The following is an 18,106-nucleotide window of genomic DNA, read 5'->3' as shown; positions in this document are numbered from 1 at the left end:
CTGGGAAATGAATTGTTATATATTACATTACTGAGTAAAACCTAAAAATTGCTAATTAAAAGTATTTTGGTGCATTAACTAACATACAGTAAGCCAAGCCAGCACATCTCAAGCAGCCCAGAGTACCAGAGTTTTATTGCAATCTATCATACTTCATGACATCCCTTTCATCAAGGCCTGTTCTAATCACTGCACTTTAAACCACACCTGTTGCAGGGATTCCTGGGGCTTCTGAGACCAGCATTTATTACAAAGCTGTAATTACGGAAGGACTGAGTTTGTGCGGCTGCTGTCCTCAATGCTGACAAGAGGATGTTTTGAAATTGAGATTTATGTGATTATTGGACTGTAATTTATATTGGTTTCCTTCAGTTTTCTGCGTTCCACTCTTGTTGCCAATTGGTGGGTAGGCGACACGATACTTTTTGTGTGAGGCAGGGGTTGGGGAACTGGGGTCTAATGTTCTAGTTCAACACACAAAAAGGAACTCAGCAGGCCAGGCAGCATCTATGGAAAAGAGTAAACAGTCGACAATTCGGACCAAAACCCTTAAGCAGGACTGGAGAAAAAAAGGCTGAACAGTAGATTTAAAAGGTGGGGTTGGGGGGGAGAGAGAAAAACACAAGGTGATAGGTGAAACCGGGAGGGGAAGGGATGAAGTGAAGAGCTGGGAAGTTGACTGGTGAAAGAGACAGAAGGCCATGTAAGAAAGAAAAGGGGGGGAGGAGCACCAGAGGGAGGTGATGGGCGGGTGATGATATAAGGTGAGAGAGGGAAAAGGAGATGGGAAGTGATGAAGGAGGGGGAGTGGGGGACATTACCAGAAGTTTGAGAGATCAGTGTTCATGCCAGCAGATTGGAGGCTACCCAAATGGTACACAAGGTGTTGTTCCTCCAACCTAAGTGTGGCCTCATCACGACAGTGGAGGAGGCCATGGATGGACATATCGGAATGGGAATGGGAAGTGGAATTAAAATGGGTAGCCACTGGGAGATCCCGTTTCTTCTGGTGGACAAAGCACAGGTGCTCGGTGAAGCGGTCTTCCAATCTACGTTGGGTCTCAGCAATATACAGGAGGCCACACCGGCAGCACCGAACACAGTACACAACCCCAACAGACTCACAGGTGAAGTATCACCTCACCTGGAAGGACTGTTTAGGTCCCTGAATGGTAGTGAGGGAAGAAGTATAGGGGCAGGTGTAGCACTTGTTCCGCTTGCAAGGATAAGTGTCAGGAGGGAGATCCGTGGGAAGGGACGAATGGACAAGGGAGTCACGTAGGGAGTGATCCCTGCAGAAAGCAGAAAGTGCGAGGGCAGGGGGAGGGGAGACGTGCTTGGTGGTGGGAGCCCACTGGAGATGGTGGAAGTTTCGGGTTTTCTGTATTTCATGGCTATCTGGTGAAGATGAGTATCAGGGTTGTATTGTGCATGCATTCCTTGACATTAACATGAACCTCTGAACCATGGAGAAGAGTGTGGCAAACAGTCTTCATAAATTGCTACAGTCCTTCAGGTGAAGGTGCTTCCACAATGTTTTGGGTAGCGGAAGTTCCAGGACTTGAAGGGGAATTGTGGTTGGTGATCTTCCTATTAAACTGCTGCCCTTGTCCTTAGTGGTAAAGGTCATGGGTAGGGAAATTCTGCTGAGGTAGCCTAGGTGACAAACAGCAATGTTTTTGTGGACAGCACACTGTGCAGCCATGGTGCGATGGTGACATAGGGGCTGAATGTCAACGATGGTGGGTGGGTTACTAAATCAGTGGGCTGCTTTGAAGTACAATGCCCTTCCTGAGGGTTGTTGAAGCTGCACCCAGCAGTAAGAGACAGTGCTGCCACAGTACAAAGGAATGAGTGCCTGCAGTGGGTTGGGAACAAGACGATACTATGATAGTCCACAACATTGCAGAATTGTGAGGGTTGGGAGTATAAATTATAAAACGAGAGCAGTAATGTTGAACAGAAAGGACACAAGTCATACATCAACGTATCTGTATACAGATCATAAGATCCATCTTTTCAGTTGGAATTTAATGACGCAGCCAGCTGGAGACCACTCTGCTGACCAACTGCCTGGGAAACATTTTATTTGACATGAGCGCCCAGCTTTACTTCCAACCTGATGAATGTCAACTGCCACAACTTGGCAAATGAACAGTGTTTATTTGATGTTCCTAACCACAAGGACACAGAGTGGAGTTGTTTGCTCTGTAGGGGGTTTTGCAGGCAAAGCCTGCGCCAGAAGCAGAACCCTATATGAAATGTTAACCTGCTCTCCAAGAGTGTGTGCAGACTGTCAACGTTCCAAAACAAGGCTGGGCCAGCACAAGTAGTGTGGGAATTGGACTAGAAGAGGCCAATGTGGACCTCAGCTCTGGGAGGGCTGGAAGTGAGGATCATAACTGAGAACAGTGATTTTGAATAGGATGGTGCGTACAAAGGAAGCTCATTTCAATGATTAAAATAACAAAGCCAATGTCTTGCTTTGGGTAGGTTAAGAGCGATCAAAAGGTACAGCAAGGAAACTGCCTTCAGATGAACAAAGTCACACTGATCATCAACCACCCATTTGTACAAACTTTATACTCATCCTTTTTCTTTTAATCCTCCCCACAGTCCTATCAGACACCCCCTCCCTGCAGCCCCCCCCCCCCGCCACCACATATTCTAACACTCAAATACTCAGTAGAGTCCATTTACAGTGGCAAATTAACCTACCAACCCATATACATATCTTTGGGATGTGAGAGGAAACCACGGCATCTGGAGGAGACCTCTGTGGTCACAGGAAGAACCCTGCAAGCACCAGTCAGACAGCTCCAGATGTCAGGAATGAACTCCACTCACTAGCGCTGCCAACTATGGCACCACGCTGTCCGTAGTACAATGTCCTGGATCTGTAAAGAGTTTCTTCATTTCAGTTCATATTTCAAAACAAAGTGAAGATAGAACTGGAGTCATGAATTGAGGAATGGCAAAAGCATTTTGTAAACAATATATGAAGGGCACTGGCTCACACTCCGTGATCCTGCAAAAAACTTCAGGAAGATACATTTAATATTATTTTCAAATACTGAGACTGAGAGATTTGGAATGTATCATGTATCCAACTGCCCAATGTTGATCCCATTCTGTATTCCAGAGCCTATCTAAGTAACCAGCAGATACCACTTTAGTGAATGAATGGTCAAAGTCACTGGGAAAATGCAGGAAAGTGGAGAGGAGGCCAAGATTAGATCAGTCATGGCCAGGTTGAATGGTGAAACAGGTTCAAGGAAGGTGGACCATACCTCTGTGGGATGTGGCTTACATTCTTCACACTCCTTGGTGCATTCGGCCATATTGTATTTTGTCAAAGACTTGAACTTTCCATCACTTTGTTCTGAGCAATAAAGCACCTTGGGAAACCATTACAATCCAACAATTATACAAGGCCAAACTGGGAATACAGCAGAAAGTACCTACCTTTTTTCCAGGAACTCCTGGTAATCCATCTTGTCCCACTGCTCCTTCAGCTCCCTAAAACAATTGCGGTGTGAAGCAAATCAAAATTAATGTTTTGCATCTGAACCCAAAATTGTTGGTTTGAATCACTGAAATATTTCATTCAAGATATACCTTTGTGCCTGAAGGCCCCTGTTCTCCTGGAACACCCTGTTGTCCTTTTTCACCCTAACAGTACAAATAGAAAAAGGAACATCAGAGTTTCTCTTCACAAAAGACTCATTCTGCTAGTGTTTTACCAGCTCCAATCATTTTAAACTAGCATCAGTTTTGACTAATTTTCATTTCCTATCTTTCCTCTCTTTCTGACCCAATTTTCGTTTTAATGAAGAATGATTGTTGATGCCATGATCTTGAAGTGAACAGCCTGGAGCACTCTGTTCCTGTTGTGAGATCTTTGCCAGAAAGGATTTGGAAATTAGTTCTATAGGGAGGTTTATTTAGGGCAAAGTTTATGTGGGATTAATAAACAAAGCCTTGTGATTGAAACAAGCAACACACATCAAAGTTGCTGGTGAACGCAGCAGGCCAAGCAGCATCTGTAGGAAGAGGTGCAGTCGACGTTTCAGGCCAAGACCCTTCGTCAGGACTAACTGAAGGAAGAGTTAGTAAGAGATTTGAAAGTGGGAGGGGGAGGGGGAGATCCAAAATGATAGGAGAAGACAGGAGGGAGAGGGATGGAGCCAAGAGCTGGACAGGTGATTGGCAAAGGGGATATGAGGGGATCATGGGACAGGAGGCCCAGGGAGAAAGATGGGGGGGGGAACCCAGAGGATGGGCAAGGGGTATAGTCAGAGGGACAGAGGGAGAAAAAGGAGAGTGAGAGAAAGAATGTGTGTATAAAAATAAATAACGGATGGGGTACGAGGGGGAGGTGGGGCATGAGCGGAAGTTAGAGAAGTCGATGTTCATGCCATCAGGTTGGAGGCTACCCAGACGGAATATAAGGTGTTGTTCCTCCAACCCGAGTGTGGCTTCATCTTTACAGTAGAGGAAGCTGTGGGTAGACATGTCAGAATGGGAATGGGATGTGGAATTAAAATGTGTGGCCACTGGGAGACCTTGCTTTCTCTGGCGGACAGAGCGTAGGTGTTCAGCAAAGTAGTCTCCCAGTCTGCGTCGGGTCTCGCCAATATATAGAAGGCCACATCAGGAGCACCAGACGTCCGGTGCTCCCGATGCGTATATTGCGTCCGGTGCTCCCGATGTGGCCTTCTATATATTGGCAAGACCCGACGCAGACTGGGAGACCGCTTTGCTCAACACCTACGCTCTGTCCGCCAGAGAAAGCAGGATCTCCCAGTGGCCACACATTTTAATTCCACATCCCATTCCCATTCTGACATGTCTACCCACGGCCTCCTCTACTGTAAAGATGAAGCCACACTCAGGTTGGAGGAACAACACCTTATATTCCGTCCAGGTAGCCTCCAACCTGATGGCATGAACATTGACTTCTCTAACTTCCGCTAATGCCCCACCTCCCCCTCGTACCCCATCCGTTATTTATTTTTATACACACATTCTTTCTCTCACTCTCCTTTTTCTCCCTCTGTCCCTCTAACTATACCCCTGCCCATCCTCTGGGTTCCCCCCCCCTTGTCTTTCTCCCCGAACCTCCTGTCCCATGATCCTCTCATATCCCCTTTACCAATCACCTGTCCAGCTCTTGGCTCCACCCTGCCCCCTCCTGTCTTCTCCTATCATTTTGGATCTCCCCCTCCACCTTCCACTTTCAAATCCATTACTCACTCTTCCTTCAGTTAGTCCTGACAAAGGGTCTCGGCCCAAAACGTCGACTGCACCTCTTCCTAGAGATGCTGCCTGGCCTGCTGCGTTCACCAACAACTTTGATGTGTGTTGCTTGAATTTCCAGCATCTGCAGAATTCCTGTTGTTAAAGCACTGACACCATCCTTTCATTTGTCAAGTGAAAGATTTGAGAAAGGTGTAGAAGAGCATTAATAAAAGGGACAGTATCCAGCTCACCTACTGAGTTAAGCTATGGATTAATCCAAAAATCAGACAATAAAGGCACCTTCTAGGATTTAAGACACTATTTGTAGAAATACTCAGAATTGCAGTATTGAAGAGAATTTCAAATGCAGGGTTGAAATTGTGAGGGAGTGGGGTTAACAGACTTGAAGCCCTCTGGTTAACCTTCAAGTTCTTTTATTCATCTTACATTGATAGAATAAGTAAATTAATTTGAATTCCAACCTAAGAGAGAACATACTGAGTGGATAAAGATAGCCAATACATCTTTGATGCATTTGTTTCCAAAAGAAGTAGAAAGTAATATGCAATGTGATATCAAGAAAGATGTTTAAGTTAATCTTATTTGCAAGAGGTTGTTTATCCCCCTAAAGGAGTACCAGTGGTGAATCCTGTTCAATAGATAATGAATTAATTCTTATTATATGCTTGGAGTTTAAGAACATTCTTCTCCCAGAGCAAAACACCACGATGACCTTTTCTGGCACTTTTTGTATTCGTCCAGAAGTTTGACCAAGCACCTTCTAGAACCAGTTATGACTTGCTTATCACATTCCATCTTACAATGTCGTTCCTGCTGTAATGTTGCTCATGAAATTGGTTCATACAGTTGTGGAAGCAGGTAATGATTTCACAACCATTTCTGAAGAGGGTCCCCACTGTGATAGGCTGCTTTCTACCTTCCATATCTTCCTCTATTAATATTTACTGCCAACCAATATCACATCTGATTACCTCTGACCCCAACTTATTGATCACTCCTGATTCCTACCTCTATTACCCAATGTCTCAACAAATTGTCTAGGTCCAAATTCTTCAAACCCCAAACACCCACCATGCCCCCAAAGTGCTTCTGACCTCTATTCTTTATCATTCTTAACCCTGACTGTTAATTAACCTAGTCCCTAACTCTGCCATCTCTAATTCTAACCTTTCCTCAGGCACAAATCCTCCAACCTCCTCACTTGACACTCTACAATTCTCACTTCATCTCATGACCCCACAGTACCTACACTGCCAACTCCCACATCCAGTACTTGCTCACAAGACATTTAACTCCAGGCAGTAGGCCATACCTACCTACCCTGCCATCAGGCTTTGATCAAAGCAGCAACTGGTCCCAGAATAGTGAATGAGCAACCCACTCAGGCCCCTGGCCCACAAGCACCTCCCCTCAACCTGCAGAGGCTGATATACAACTCCAGCAACACTGGAGCCCTTGGTTCTTAATGGTGACTGAAGCTTGTAGAGATGGGCGGTTGACTGATACACTCATACAGCATATTGCTGCTCTTTGGAGGCACACAAACCTTTCAGGAAATAAAGTCAGTCACAACCCCATTCTATGACTTAAAGATTGAAAACAGATATCCTACTTTGTACCCTCTTGGTCCAGGTTCCCCTTGGGGTCCAGGCAAACCAGGTTTACCCTGAAAAGAAGGATAAGTACAAGTTAAAGAAAAATTAAAAAGCATGGGTTACATGGGACAAGAGGCACAACAAATTCTATTTTAAAAGGCATATAATTATCCCATATTAAAAACTTGATAAGATCAAATAGTTTATTTGAGGCTGCACCTACTGTAGATTACAGGCGACCCTTCCATTACCAACTGCATTCCAAGGATGCCACTCATGACATTTTGTAATGCGAAGCTGTGGCATGAAACACGAGTTGAAAAAGAATATTTATTTACTACTTTAATTTAAATTCTGTGTAAGTGAATCTTTTATCTCACGTTCTTAGGTAGTGCATTGTGAATTCTGTAAGGGGCAATGTTCGTTACATGAATGGCCATCGTGTGGGAGTCAGCTGTGCTGCATTATTTCCATCATGGAATGGAAGTTCTCTCCTTCACCATTGAGGCCTGGTGCTGCTTTGGTAAAAAGCCTGGTGGCAGGATGGGAAAGAATGGTCTGCTGCCTGGAGTTAAATGTCTTGTGAGCAAGGTCTGAATATGGGAGTTTCTGTGTTGTGGAAAGGATGTGGGATTATTGAAGGGGATCCAAAGCAAAAGATACTTTTGGATACTGAAGGTGATTTATGAAAGATATCCAATGAACCTCCCCAGAAAAGGTTTTACTAAAGGCAAGTCATATGTAGCTGTTCCGATTAGTATTAGGCAGCTAAACGAAATATGGTTGCTCGCAGGGTTTTCAGAAAAATTCTGTAAATGTGTTGGTAGCATGAAGGACATGCTGCACCATTGGGAGGATGTTGGATGATGGAGAGGAGAGAGCAAATCAAATGGATGCTGCTTGGAATAAGCAGGGATTAGTATTTTATTGAGTAGTCCTCTCCAACAGAAACTGTCAACGGCCATGGGTGGCCTTATGGTGACAACGTTTTAGCTACAGTTATGTCAACCACACATATGTTAGTATACACTCCAGTGGTCACTTTATTAGTTACTTGCTGTACCTAATAAAGTGGTCACTGAGTGTATGTTCACGATGTTCTACTGCTGTAACCCATTATTTCAAGGTCTGACATGTTGTGCATTCAGAGATCCTCTTCTGCACACCAGTGCTGCATTGCATGGTTATCTGAGTCTTTGTCACCTCTGCTCTAGAGACTATTTTGTGTGAAAATCACGGGAAATCAGCAGTTTTGGGAATACCCGAACCGACCTGTCTAACACTAATAATAATTCCATGGTCAAAGTCACTGAGATCATGTTTCTTTCCCATTCTGGTGTTTGATCTGAACAATAATTGAATCTCTTGACCATGTCTGCATGCTTTTATATACTGATTGGCCGATGAGAGATTTGCATTAACAAGCGGGTGTACAGGCAGACCTAATAAAGTTGCCACTGAGTGTAATCCATACATTGTTAAACAAACATCTTTCCTCTAACTGGGGAACCTTGATGGAAAATTATCAGAAATGACTTCAGCTGTGAATCGACAAATAAGAGAGACATAAACGTAGAGCTTTCACTGAAGAATAAGGAGAGAACTTCCATTATGGAAGTTCTCCTTCACCATTGAGGACAGGTGCTGATTTAATCAGAGCCTGGTGGCAGGGTGGGAAGGAGTGGTCTACTGTCTGAATTAAATGCCTTGTGAGAAAGGTCTGGATGTGGGAGTTGGAGATGTAGGTACTGTGGACTCATGGGTCATGGGTTGGGGCAAAAGTTATGGAGTGACAAGTGAGGAGGTTGGAAGGTTACTGCCTGGGGAGGAATTAGAATTAGTTAGAAATGGCAGAGTTTGGGCCTAGAGTACTCCAGTATTTCTGATTTAAGAAAGGTAAGGTATCAGATTGGGATACATAAGCCATTACAACAACATGATCTATTTCATTTCAAGATTAATAGCCAGCAACAATTAAGCCACAATATATATTACCTGTATGCCTGGGGGTCCAGGTAAGCCTGGAATACCTTGTTTGCCAAGTAGTCCCTACAAAACAAAACATAAATTATACAAGCAGTTATTGATCTACACCAAATGTTCTTTAGACTAATGAGGTCACTTTGTAGAACGGAGGAGCAGTATCAACCCCACCAACCCTCCCCTCGTGCATTTGAGATAATTAGAGTCATAGGAAATACAGCTCAGAAACAGGCCCTTCAGTCTATCTAGTCCATGCCAAACCATTTAAACTGCCTAGTCCCATTGACCTACACCCGTACCATAGCTCTCCATACCCCTACCATCCATGTACCTATCCAAACTTCTCCTCAATGTTGAACTTGAGGTCGCGTGCACCACTTGTGCTGGCAACTCATTCCACACTTTAACAACCTTCTGAGTGAAGAAATTTCCCCTCTAGTTCCCATTAAACTTTTCATCTTTCACCTTTGACCTACAATGGAGAAAAGAATCAACTGGATTTACTTTAACCTTTCAGTGAGGGGAAAGAGGACAAGAGATGTCAGGGGGAAGTTCTAACCCAAACCATACTTTGCCCCCAACTCTGTTCCCCTACACCCATGATGAATAGCTAACCTCCCATGCCAACCTGATCTTATCAGACTTTTGAACACCAACTGCCCAGCCCCTCAAACCTGTTCTGCCCAATGGCTCATTTAATTGTAACCTCAATTCTGCATTTCCACTTATTCACAGCAAGCTTCCCCGCCCCCCCCACTCCCCTTTGCATATTAGCACTCTATTTACCTCTGTCTTAAGAATAGCACAGACTCATTTCTAAACTGCAGCAGATAAAGCAGCGAATACTCCACACACTAACACCAGAAGAATGACTCTGGGAACAAGGGTTACAGTAAATGAGCAACTGGGGGTAAAAGACAAACCTGAGGCTCAATAATGAGTGGTTGAACAAGTAAAGCAATCCTTGAACATTATCTGTGAGCAGATCATTAGTTGTCTCTAAAGTGAAAGCCTATTTCAAGTCCTAATACTGGCCCCAAAAATCTTCACTATGTACTCCTCTCCAGCTGGGAAATATCAATTTGATTTTACTCTCTGCTTCCACAAGAAATTGTTGAGTGCTGTGAATGCAGCCTAGTCTATCACAAAATCCAGCTTGCCCTCCTTTGATTCTGTCTATACTTCCCACTGCCTCAAGAAAGCAGCCAACATAATTAGAGATTCCTTCCAGCCAGGCTATTTTCTTTTCTTTCCCTTCCTACTGAACAAAAGGTGCAAAAGCTTGAGACCACGTACCACCAGACTCAACAACAACTTCTATCCCACTATTAAGACTCTTTAATGGAACTCGTATATGACAAAGATGAACTTGATCTCTCAATCTACCTTGTCATGGCCCCTGTACCTTATCTGCCTGCCTGCGTTGCACTCTAAATGTAACGCTTTATTGCACACCGTTACTACTTTCCTTTTGCACTGCTTTGACGTAATTATAAATGGAATGGTCTGTTTGTACAGCGGGCAAACAAAAGATTTTCATTGTATCTTGGAACATAGAAATCTACAGCACATTACAGGCCCTTCAGCCCACAATGCTGTGCTGACCATGTAACCTACTCTAGAAACTGCCTAGAATTTCCCTACCGCATAGCCCTCTATTTTTCTAAGCTCCATGTACCTATCTAAGAGTCCCTTAAACGATCCTATTGTATCCATCTCTACCACCGTCGCTGGCAGTGCATTCCACGCACCCACCACTCTCTGTGTGGAAAAACTTACCACTGACATCCCTCTTGACCCTACTTCCAAGAACATGCGACAATAACAGCCAATCCAATCCCACGGACAGTAAGTGCCCAACCACGGTGATCCCTTCCATATTTGGCTTCTTGAGTCAGTTTGCTGCATTGCATACTAAAACCCCTGTTGAAGATCAATGCACACACCTTATCCAGCTCACTGCTGCCCAGTCAAAGAATCCATTCCATTAGAATCTGCCACCATCTGCCTTCATCAGATCTGTTCCTCAATAATCCATACATCCCATTATAGTCAAAACTTTGACCTTGAGAACTATCATAGTTTTTTATTGATCCACTATTGACCCACTTTCCCTACCACAGTAGTGAGTAATTTAAGGTTGTGGACAGAAACCTTGCCACCTGGAAAACCGGTTTATAGCAGAATGAAATTGCAGCCTATTTGGAATGGGTGATGTTAACTTATCCAACACTTTTAAAACAAATCCTTCCACTCTATCTTTTCCCACCTCCAGCATTGACTTTTATCCTCTTATTTTGTGGTCATTCACATCAAAGGTCAAAGTTGGAACAATGAGTAAAGGTCACAGGAGGGTCAATGAAGCATAGAAAGAGAACCCCTGACCTCTTATCTACAACCAGAAATACAAATAGAAACATGGGGATAGTCAGAGCCTATCAACTCTGTTTTCCTTACAGGTAAAGTTTTAACACAGATTGGTGGTTATCTGAAATGAGTTACTAGAAGTGATGGAGGCAGATTCAATTATAATGTCACAAAGATGTTTGTACAAGTACTTGGACTAAAGGACATATATGGGTGCCACGTAGGCAACTGGGACTAGCCTAGACAGGCATCAGGATTGCTATGGACCAGGTGGACTTTACGGGCCTATTTCTGTACTGTATGATTTCATTGTTGCAGTATATTCAGAAACTTGGAGAAATGTGGACATGAAAATAGGAGAAAACCTGCAGATACTGGAAATGCACCAGACTGCAGCAACGGCAACATTCACAGCACTGGACAGAGGGGTTGCTGAGAATGGTTCAACAATTCAGCTTACTGTACACCTCAGAGACGTGGTCACGAACAGGGGCCCAGTGAACTTGGCCTTTCAGTCTGCAATTTCCACATGTACCTACATTTGCCTTTGGTAGATTAACATCAACAAACATGAAGCTGAAACAGCAAGCTCAGAGGGTTAAGCAACCATTGTAGATGTTAGGTTGAATCCTGCATCAGGTCCCAATGCAGGGTTTCAGCCAGAAACATCAACAACACACACACAGATGCTGCTAGACCCACTAAGTTTTTTCCAGATTCCACCATCCTTCCACCTCCCACACTATCCACAACATCACTAACCTTCATGTCATCTGCAAGCTTACTAAGACACCCTTCCAGTTCCTCATCCAAATCATTAACCAAGATCACAAAGAGCAGGGGTCACATAGCAGATCCCTGCAGAACACCACTGGTCAGTGACCTCCAGGCAGCATATGCTCCCTCTATCTTCTGGGGGAAACCCAATTCTGAATTCACACAGCCAAGTTCCCCTGGATCCCATGCCTCCTGACTATTATTTTATGTCATATCCTCAAAGAATTCAATTAAGCTTGTGAGGGATGACCTAAGCCCCAGCCCAACCCACAAAGCCATACTGACCATCTCTAGTCAGACCATGCCTCTCCAAAAGCTCATAAATTCTGTCCTGAAAAGATTCATGTTTTTCTTTTACAATGGGATTTGTTGGTGATACTTCAAGAGAAGCAGAGCTCACAGCCAAAGGAAAGTTGTGCAGCTAGCAATGCACTGGAGTTAGGTTTGAGTGAGCATCAGTTTAAGTTCCAGAGCACCACAGGACAGAGGCTGTGACAGGTACTGCCAACGTACCAAGCAAGCCCGGGAGACATGTTATTAGACTCTGGTGTTTATTTTGGATTTAGGTCAGGCCAGCTGGGTTGGCTCAACTCACTCCTTTATCCAGGAAAACTTACTCATGTCCTCTGTTGCTAATCACCAAAGTGCAGCGTAGCAAGTCTACCATCCAACTTTTCTGCACATGCCTCCAAGTCAGTTCAGGTGTGGGAAAAATGATCAATATCTGGGCTTGGGTCAGACACATATAGGGCTGCAGTCAAGTCTGGATTGGCTACAGTCAAGTTGTGTTGAGTGGCTGAGATAGGTTGGATTTAGACTGGCTGTGGACAGGTCTAGGTCCAGTTATCTTTAATTTGACAGACTATGCCTGCAGACATAACAGGGTGAAGATCAAGTACAAGCAAAGGCAGCACAGTTCAGGAACGTAAATGAATGCCCCAATTTTAACAGTGATTAGTTGATTCTTCACTCAAGCTGTAGAGAAGGATGGGGAAAGTACAGACAGCGATGGCTGCTCATGATGAAAACAGGTCAGGGACTCTCTTTTTATTCCATGTTATTCCTATGATAGTAATGAGGATTTCTGGAGGAAAGCATGGTCCATAATGCACAGTTTAGTCCAACCAGGTTGGAAAATCTGTGCCAAAATACCTGTGTAATAGTTGGCCTCACCAGTGAGTGCTGTTGAGACAACTCACATGGAGTTGCCCATCTATGTTACCACATGAAGCACAGGGTATCAAAGTAGCAAAGAATAAGATCATGATAATTCAAAGCATCATTGAATTAGCCTAACACTAGATCAGAAATCACAGGCGGTCGCACAATAAGGGGCCATTTGACCTAAGTACTAATTCCAAAGTGAAGAGTCATGTCAATAAGAAAGCAAGCTCATAGTCAGGAAGCTGCCACCAATCTCAAAATTACCCTGCTTTCAGGATTATCTATTAAATTGCCCAGAAGAACTTCAGACAGGAGAACCCCACAAATGTGTAGGTGGGAAAGACTTCACCAAAATTGATTAATGAGAACAGGCAAAGCCTTATGCCTTGGCTAAAACCTAAATGAGAGGCGATGACTACAGCTACACTGAAACGCTTGCAGCTTGTTCTTCCAGCTGTACCTCGGGAACAGCATGCCAACTGCAGGAGCTCAGCACTGCGTTCAGTGTTGCTCAATATAAACTGGAAGAAGAACTGTGCAAATTGGGTAGAAATTATGACAGGGTGATAGAGTTCACCCAGCAGTTTGAGAGGGAGAAGCTAAAGTCAGATGTATCAGTTTTACATAGAGTAATGGAAATTACAGAGGCATGAGAGGGGAGCTAGCCACTTGACTGAAAGTGGGCACTAACAAGGATGACAGCAGAACAGCAACAGCTAGAATTTCTGGCAGCAATTTGAAAGGCACAGGATTGATACATCCCAAAGAAGAAGAAATATTCTGAAGCAAGATGACACAACTGTGGCTGATGAGGGAAGTCAAAGACAGCATAAAAGCAAAAGAGAAGGCATATAATATAGCAACAATTAGTAGGAAGTTAGAGAATTGGGAAGCTTTTAAAAACAAACAGAAGACAACTGAAAAAAGCCATAAGGAGATAAAAGATGAAATATTAAGTAAACTAGCTAATAATATAAAAGAGGGTACCAAAAGTTCTTATTAGATATACTGCATAAAGAATAGAGAGGTGAGAGTGGATATTGGACCACTGGAAAATGACACTGGAGAGGTAGTAATGGGAGACAAAGAAATGGCAGATGAGCTTAAGTATTTTGCATCAGCCTTCACTATGGAAGACACTAGCAGTATGCTAGAAATTTGAGAGTGTTAGGGGGCAGAGGTATGTGTACTTACTAAGGAGAAAGTGCTTGGAAGCTGAAAGTTCTGAAGTTACATAAGTCACTTGGACCAGACAGACAACATGCCTGGTTTCTGAAAGAGGTAGCTAAAGAGATTGTGGAGGCATTAGTAGTGACCCGTCAAAAATCATGAGATTCTGGAACGGTTTTGGAGGAATGGAAAATTACAAATGTCACTTCCTTTTTAGAAGGGAGAGAGGCAAAAGAAAGGAAATTGTAGACCATTTGGCTTGACTTCAATGGTTGTGAAGATGTTGGAGTCCATCATTAAGGATGAGCTTTTGGGATACCTGGAGGCCCGTGATTAAATACTGTAGCCCAAAGTCAGATGGTTCCCTTAAGGAGAAATCTTGCATCACAAATTGTTAGAATTCTTCAGCAACATATACAAAATGTTGAAGGAACTCAGCAGTTCAGGCAGCATCTATGGAAAGAAATAAACAGTCGATGTTTCGTGCCGAGATTCTTCATCAGGACTGGAAAGGAAGGAGGATGGAATTCTTTGTGGAAGTAACAGGCAGGAAATACACAGGAGAATCAGTAGATGTTGCTTACTTGAATCTTCAGAAGGCCTTCGACAAGAGTGCTGTGTATGAGGCTTCGAAACAACACAAGAATCCATAGTATTAGAGGGAAGATACCAGCATGGATAGAATATTAGCTGACTGGCAGGAGGCAAAGAGTGGGAATAAAGGGTGCCTTTTCTGGTTGGCTGCCAGTGACTAGTGCTGTTCCATAGGGGTCAGTGTTGGAACCCCTTCTTTTCATGTTATATAGTAGGGTCAATGATTTGAATGATGGAATGGATGGTTTTGTGGCCAGGTTTGTGGATGATATAAAGATAGGTGGAGGGGCAGGTAGTATTGTAGACGCAGGGACTTAGAAAGATTGGGGAAATGAGCACAGAAGCGGCAGATGGAATATAGTGTAGGGAAGTGTATGGTCATGCACCTATTAGAAGGAATAAAAGCATAGACTATTTTCTAAAGGTGAGAAAATACAGAAATCAGAGTTGCAAAGGGACTTGGGAGTCCTCATGCAGGATTTCCTAAAGGTTAATTTGCAGGTTGAGTCAGTTGATGGTAAGGAAGGCAAATGTACTGTTAGCATTCATTTTGAGAGGACCAAAATATGAAAGCAGGGCTGTGATGCTGAAGCTTTACAAGGCACTGGTCAGACTGCATTTGGGAGTATTGCAAGCAGTTTTCATCATTCAAAGCAAAATTCATTATCAGAGTACATACATGCCACCACATACAACCCTGAGATTCTTTTTCCTGTGGGCATACTCAGCAAATCTACAGAATAGTAACTGTAAAGATCAATGAAAGAGCTAGAGCATAGAAGACAACAGACTGTTGAAATATAGCTATAAATAAATAGCAGAAAATAACAAGAATATGAAGCATTCGGGCTCTCACGACCAGACTATGTAACAGTTTCTTCCCCCAAGCCATCAGACTCCTCAATACCCAGAACTTGGACTGACACCAATCTACTGTCCTCTGCTGTGCCTATTGTCTTGTTTATTATTTATTGTAATGCCAGCACTGTTTTGTGCACTTTATGCAGTCCTGGGTAGGTCTGTAGTCTAGTGTAGTTTTTGTGTTGTTTTACGTAGTTCAGTGTAGTTTTTGTATTGTTTCATGTAGCACCATGGTCCTGAAAAACGTTGTCTCGTTTTTACTGTGTACTGTACCAGCAGTTATGGTCGAAATGACAATAAAAAGTGACTTGACTTGAAGTAACAAGATAGAGTCCTTAAAGTGAGATCTTTGGTTTTGAGAACATCTCAATAGATGAGTGTAATTATCCTCTTTTGTTCAAGAGCCTGATGGTTGAGGGGTAGTGACTGTTCTTGGGTGATGAGGATTTTTGATGATAGATGCTGCTTTCCTATGAAAGCGTTTCATGCATTTGAAGACCATAAGATACAGGACCAGAATTAGGCCATTTGGCCCATTGAGTCTGCTCCACCATTTCATCATGGCTGATCCATTTTTCCCCTCAGCCCCAGTCTCCTCCCATATCCCTTCAAGTCCTGATCAATCAAGAATCTATCACCCTCTGCCTTAAATATACATATAAACTTGGCCTCCACAGCTGCCTGTTGCAAAGAATTCCACAGATACAACACTTTCCGGCTAAAGAAATTCCTCCTCATCTCTATTCTAAAAGGACACCCCTCTATTCTGAGGCTGTATCCTCTGGTCTTAGACTCTCCCACCATAGGAAACATCCTCTCCATATCCATTCCATCAAGGCCTTTCACCATTCGAAAATTTTCAATTAGGTCACTCCTTGTTCTTCTAAATTCCAGTGAATACAGGCCTAGAGCCATCAGATGTTCTTCATTTGACAAATCATTCAAAACTAGAATCATTTTCATGAACCTCCTTTGAACCCTCTCCAGTTTCAGCACATTCTTTCTAAGGGGCCCAAAACTGCTCACAATACCCCAGGTGAGGCCTCACCAGTGCTTTATAAAGTCTCAACCTTGCTTTTACATTCTAGTCCTCTTAAAATGAATGCTAACATTGCATTTGCCTTCCTTACCACGGACTCAACTTGCAAATTAACCTTTAGGGAATCCTGCACGAGGATTCCCAAGTCACTTTGCACCTCAGTTTTTTGTATTTTCGCAACGTTTAGAAAATAGACAACTCTTTCATTTCTTCTACCAAACTTCATTATCATACACTTCCCAACATTGCATTTCAACTGCCACTTCTTTACCCATTCTCCTAATCTGCCCCAGTCTTTCTGTAGCCTCTCTAACTCCTTGAAACTAGCTGCCCCTCCACCTATCCTAATATCGTCCGCAAACATTACAACAAAGCCATCAATTCCATCATCCAAATCATTAAGATATAACATTAAAAACAAATCAGTTCCAACACAGACCCCTGTGGAATATCACTCGTCACCAGCAGCCAACCAGGAAGAGCTCCCTTTATTCCCACTCAAACCCCATGTCCATAACTCACAGATGGCACAAAGGTAATAGCATCACCATGTCCATGGGAAATGCCAGTTTCAACTTCACCTCGGAGCATATCAACACTGCCTGCTGCTATCAGAGTGAAGATCATAGCCAAACTAGTGACTGTCAATCAACGATCAAGGCTCCCCAGACTAAGTGATAAATTTCCATCAGACAGCATGCTAGAAGCAGCCAATGAAGCACTACTCACAATCGCAACCTCCAGCATTACTGAGACCAATAACCTGATATTTGCATCGGCAGCAGCAGTCCCAGAAATGCTGGGCTACAAAATAAACTACAGTAGTGAGTGCTGTCATAACCCCCTCTGGAGATGATGATTGGAAGCCAAGATGAAAATCACAAGGCAGAAATCGGCAGACTAACTGCACTGCAGAATGGTATGAAGATAAAAGGCTCATCTTCTCTACTAAGGAAGTACAGAGGTTTGTCCATAGCCAAACCCCTGGAAAATGCCAGGCAACGGTTAACAGCTCTGGCTACCAGACTACAGAGGTACTAAGGATGCTGAGGCCAAGCGAATAAACACACTCTTCTGCAAACAACCAGTAAAAGTATTCACACAGTTCCTGAGCAACAACATGCCAATACCTAAACTAACCAAACAGCAACAGAGGTGGCTGACAATGGCGGGGCTGAGGCACAGCACAGAGGTGCTGCTCATGGCTGCACAAGAACAGGCGTTGAATACAAGAGCAATAGAAGCAGGGAACTATCACACCAGGCAAGGTCCAAGATGCAGACCATGCAAGGAC

General features: G+C 43.5%; 1 protein-coding gene across 1 annotated transcript in view; it reads right to left on the bottom strand.

Moving 5' to 3' along the window:
• The window catches only part of LOC134339989 (collagen alpha-1(XXI) chain-like), a 258,137-nt gene that overhangs the window by 127,857 nt on the left and 112,174 nt on the right, over positions 1–18,106 (bottom strand). Inside the window, exons 10-13 of the mRNA XM_063036872.1 lie at positions 8,853–8,906; positions 6,875–6,928; positions 3,619–3,672; positions 3,466–3,519 (exon numbers count right to left, since the gene is read on the bottom strand). Coding sequence (XP_062892942.1) covers positions 3,466–3,519; positions 3,619–3,672; positions 6,875–6,928; positions 8,853–8,906 — 216 coding nt within the window. The remainder of the gene's footprint in view (positions 1–3,465; positions 3,520–3,618; positions 3,673–6,874; positions 6,929–8,852; positions 8,907–18,106) is intronic.

The sequence above is a fragment of the Mobula hypostoma genome, chromosome 1, assembly GCF_963921235.1.
Source record: "Mobula hypostoma chromosome 1, sMobHyp1.1, whole genome shotgun sequence".
In the NCBI taxonomy this organism is placed as follows: domain Eukaryota; kingdom Metazoa; phylum Chordata; class Chondrichthyes; order Myliobatiformes; family Myliobatidae; genus Mobula; species Mobula hypostoma.
This window is presented reverse-complemented; position numbering and strand designations above follow the sequence as displayed.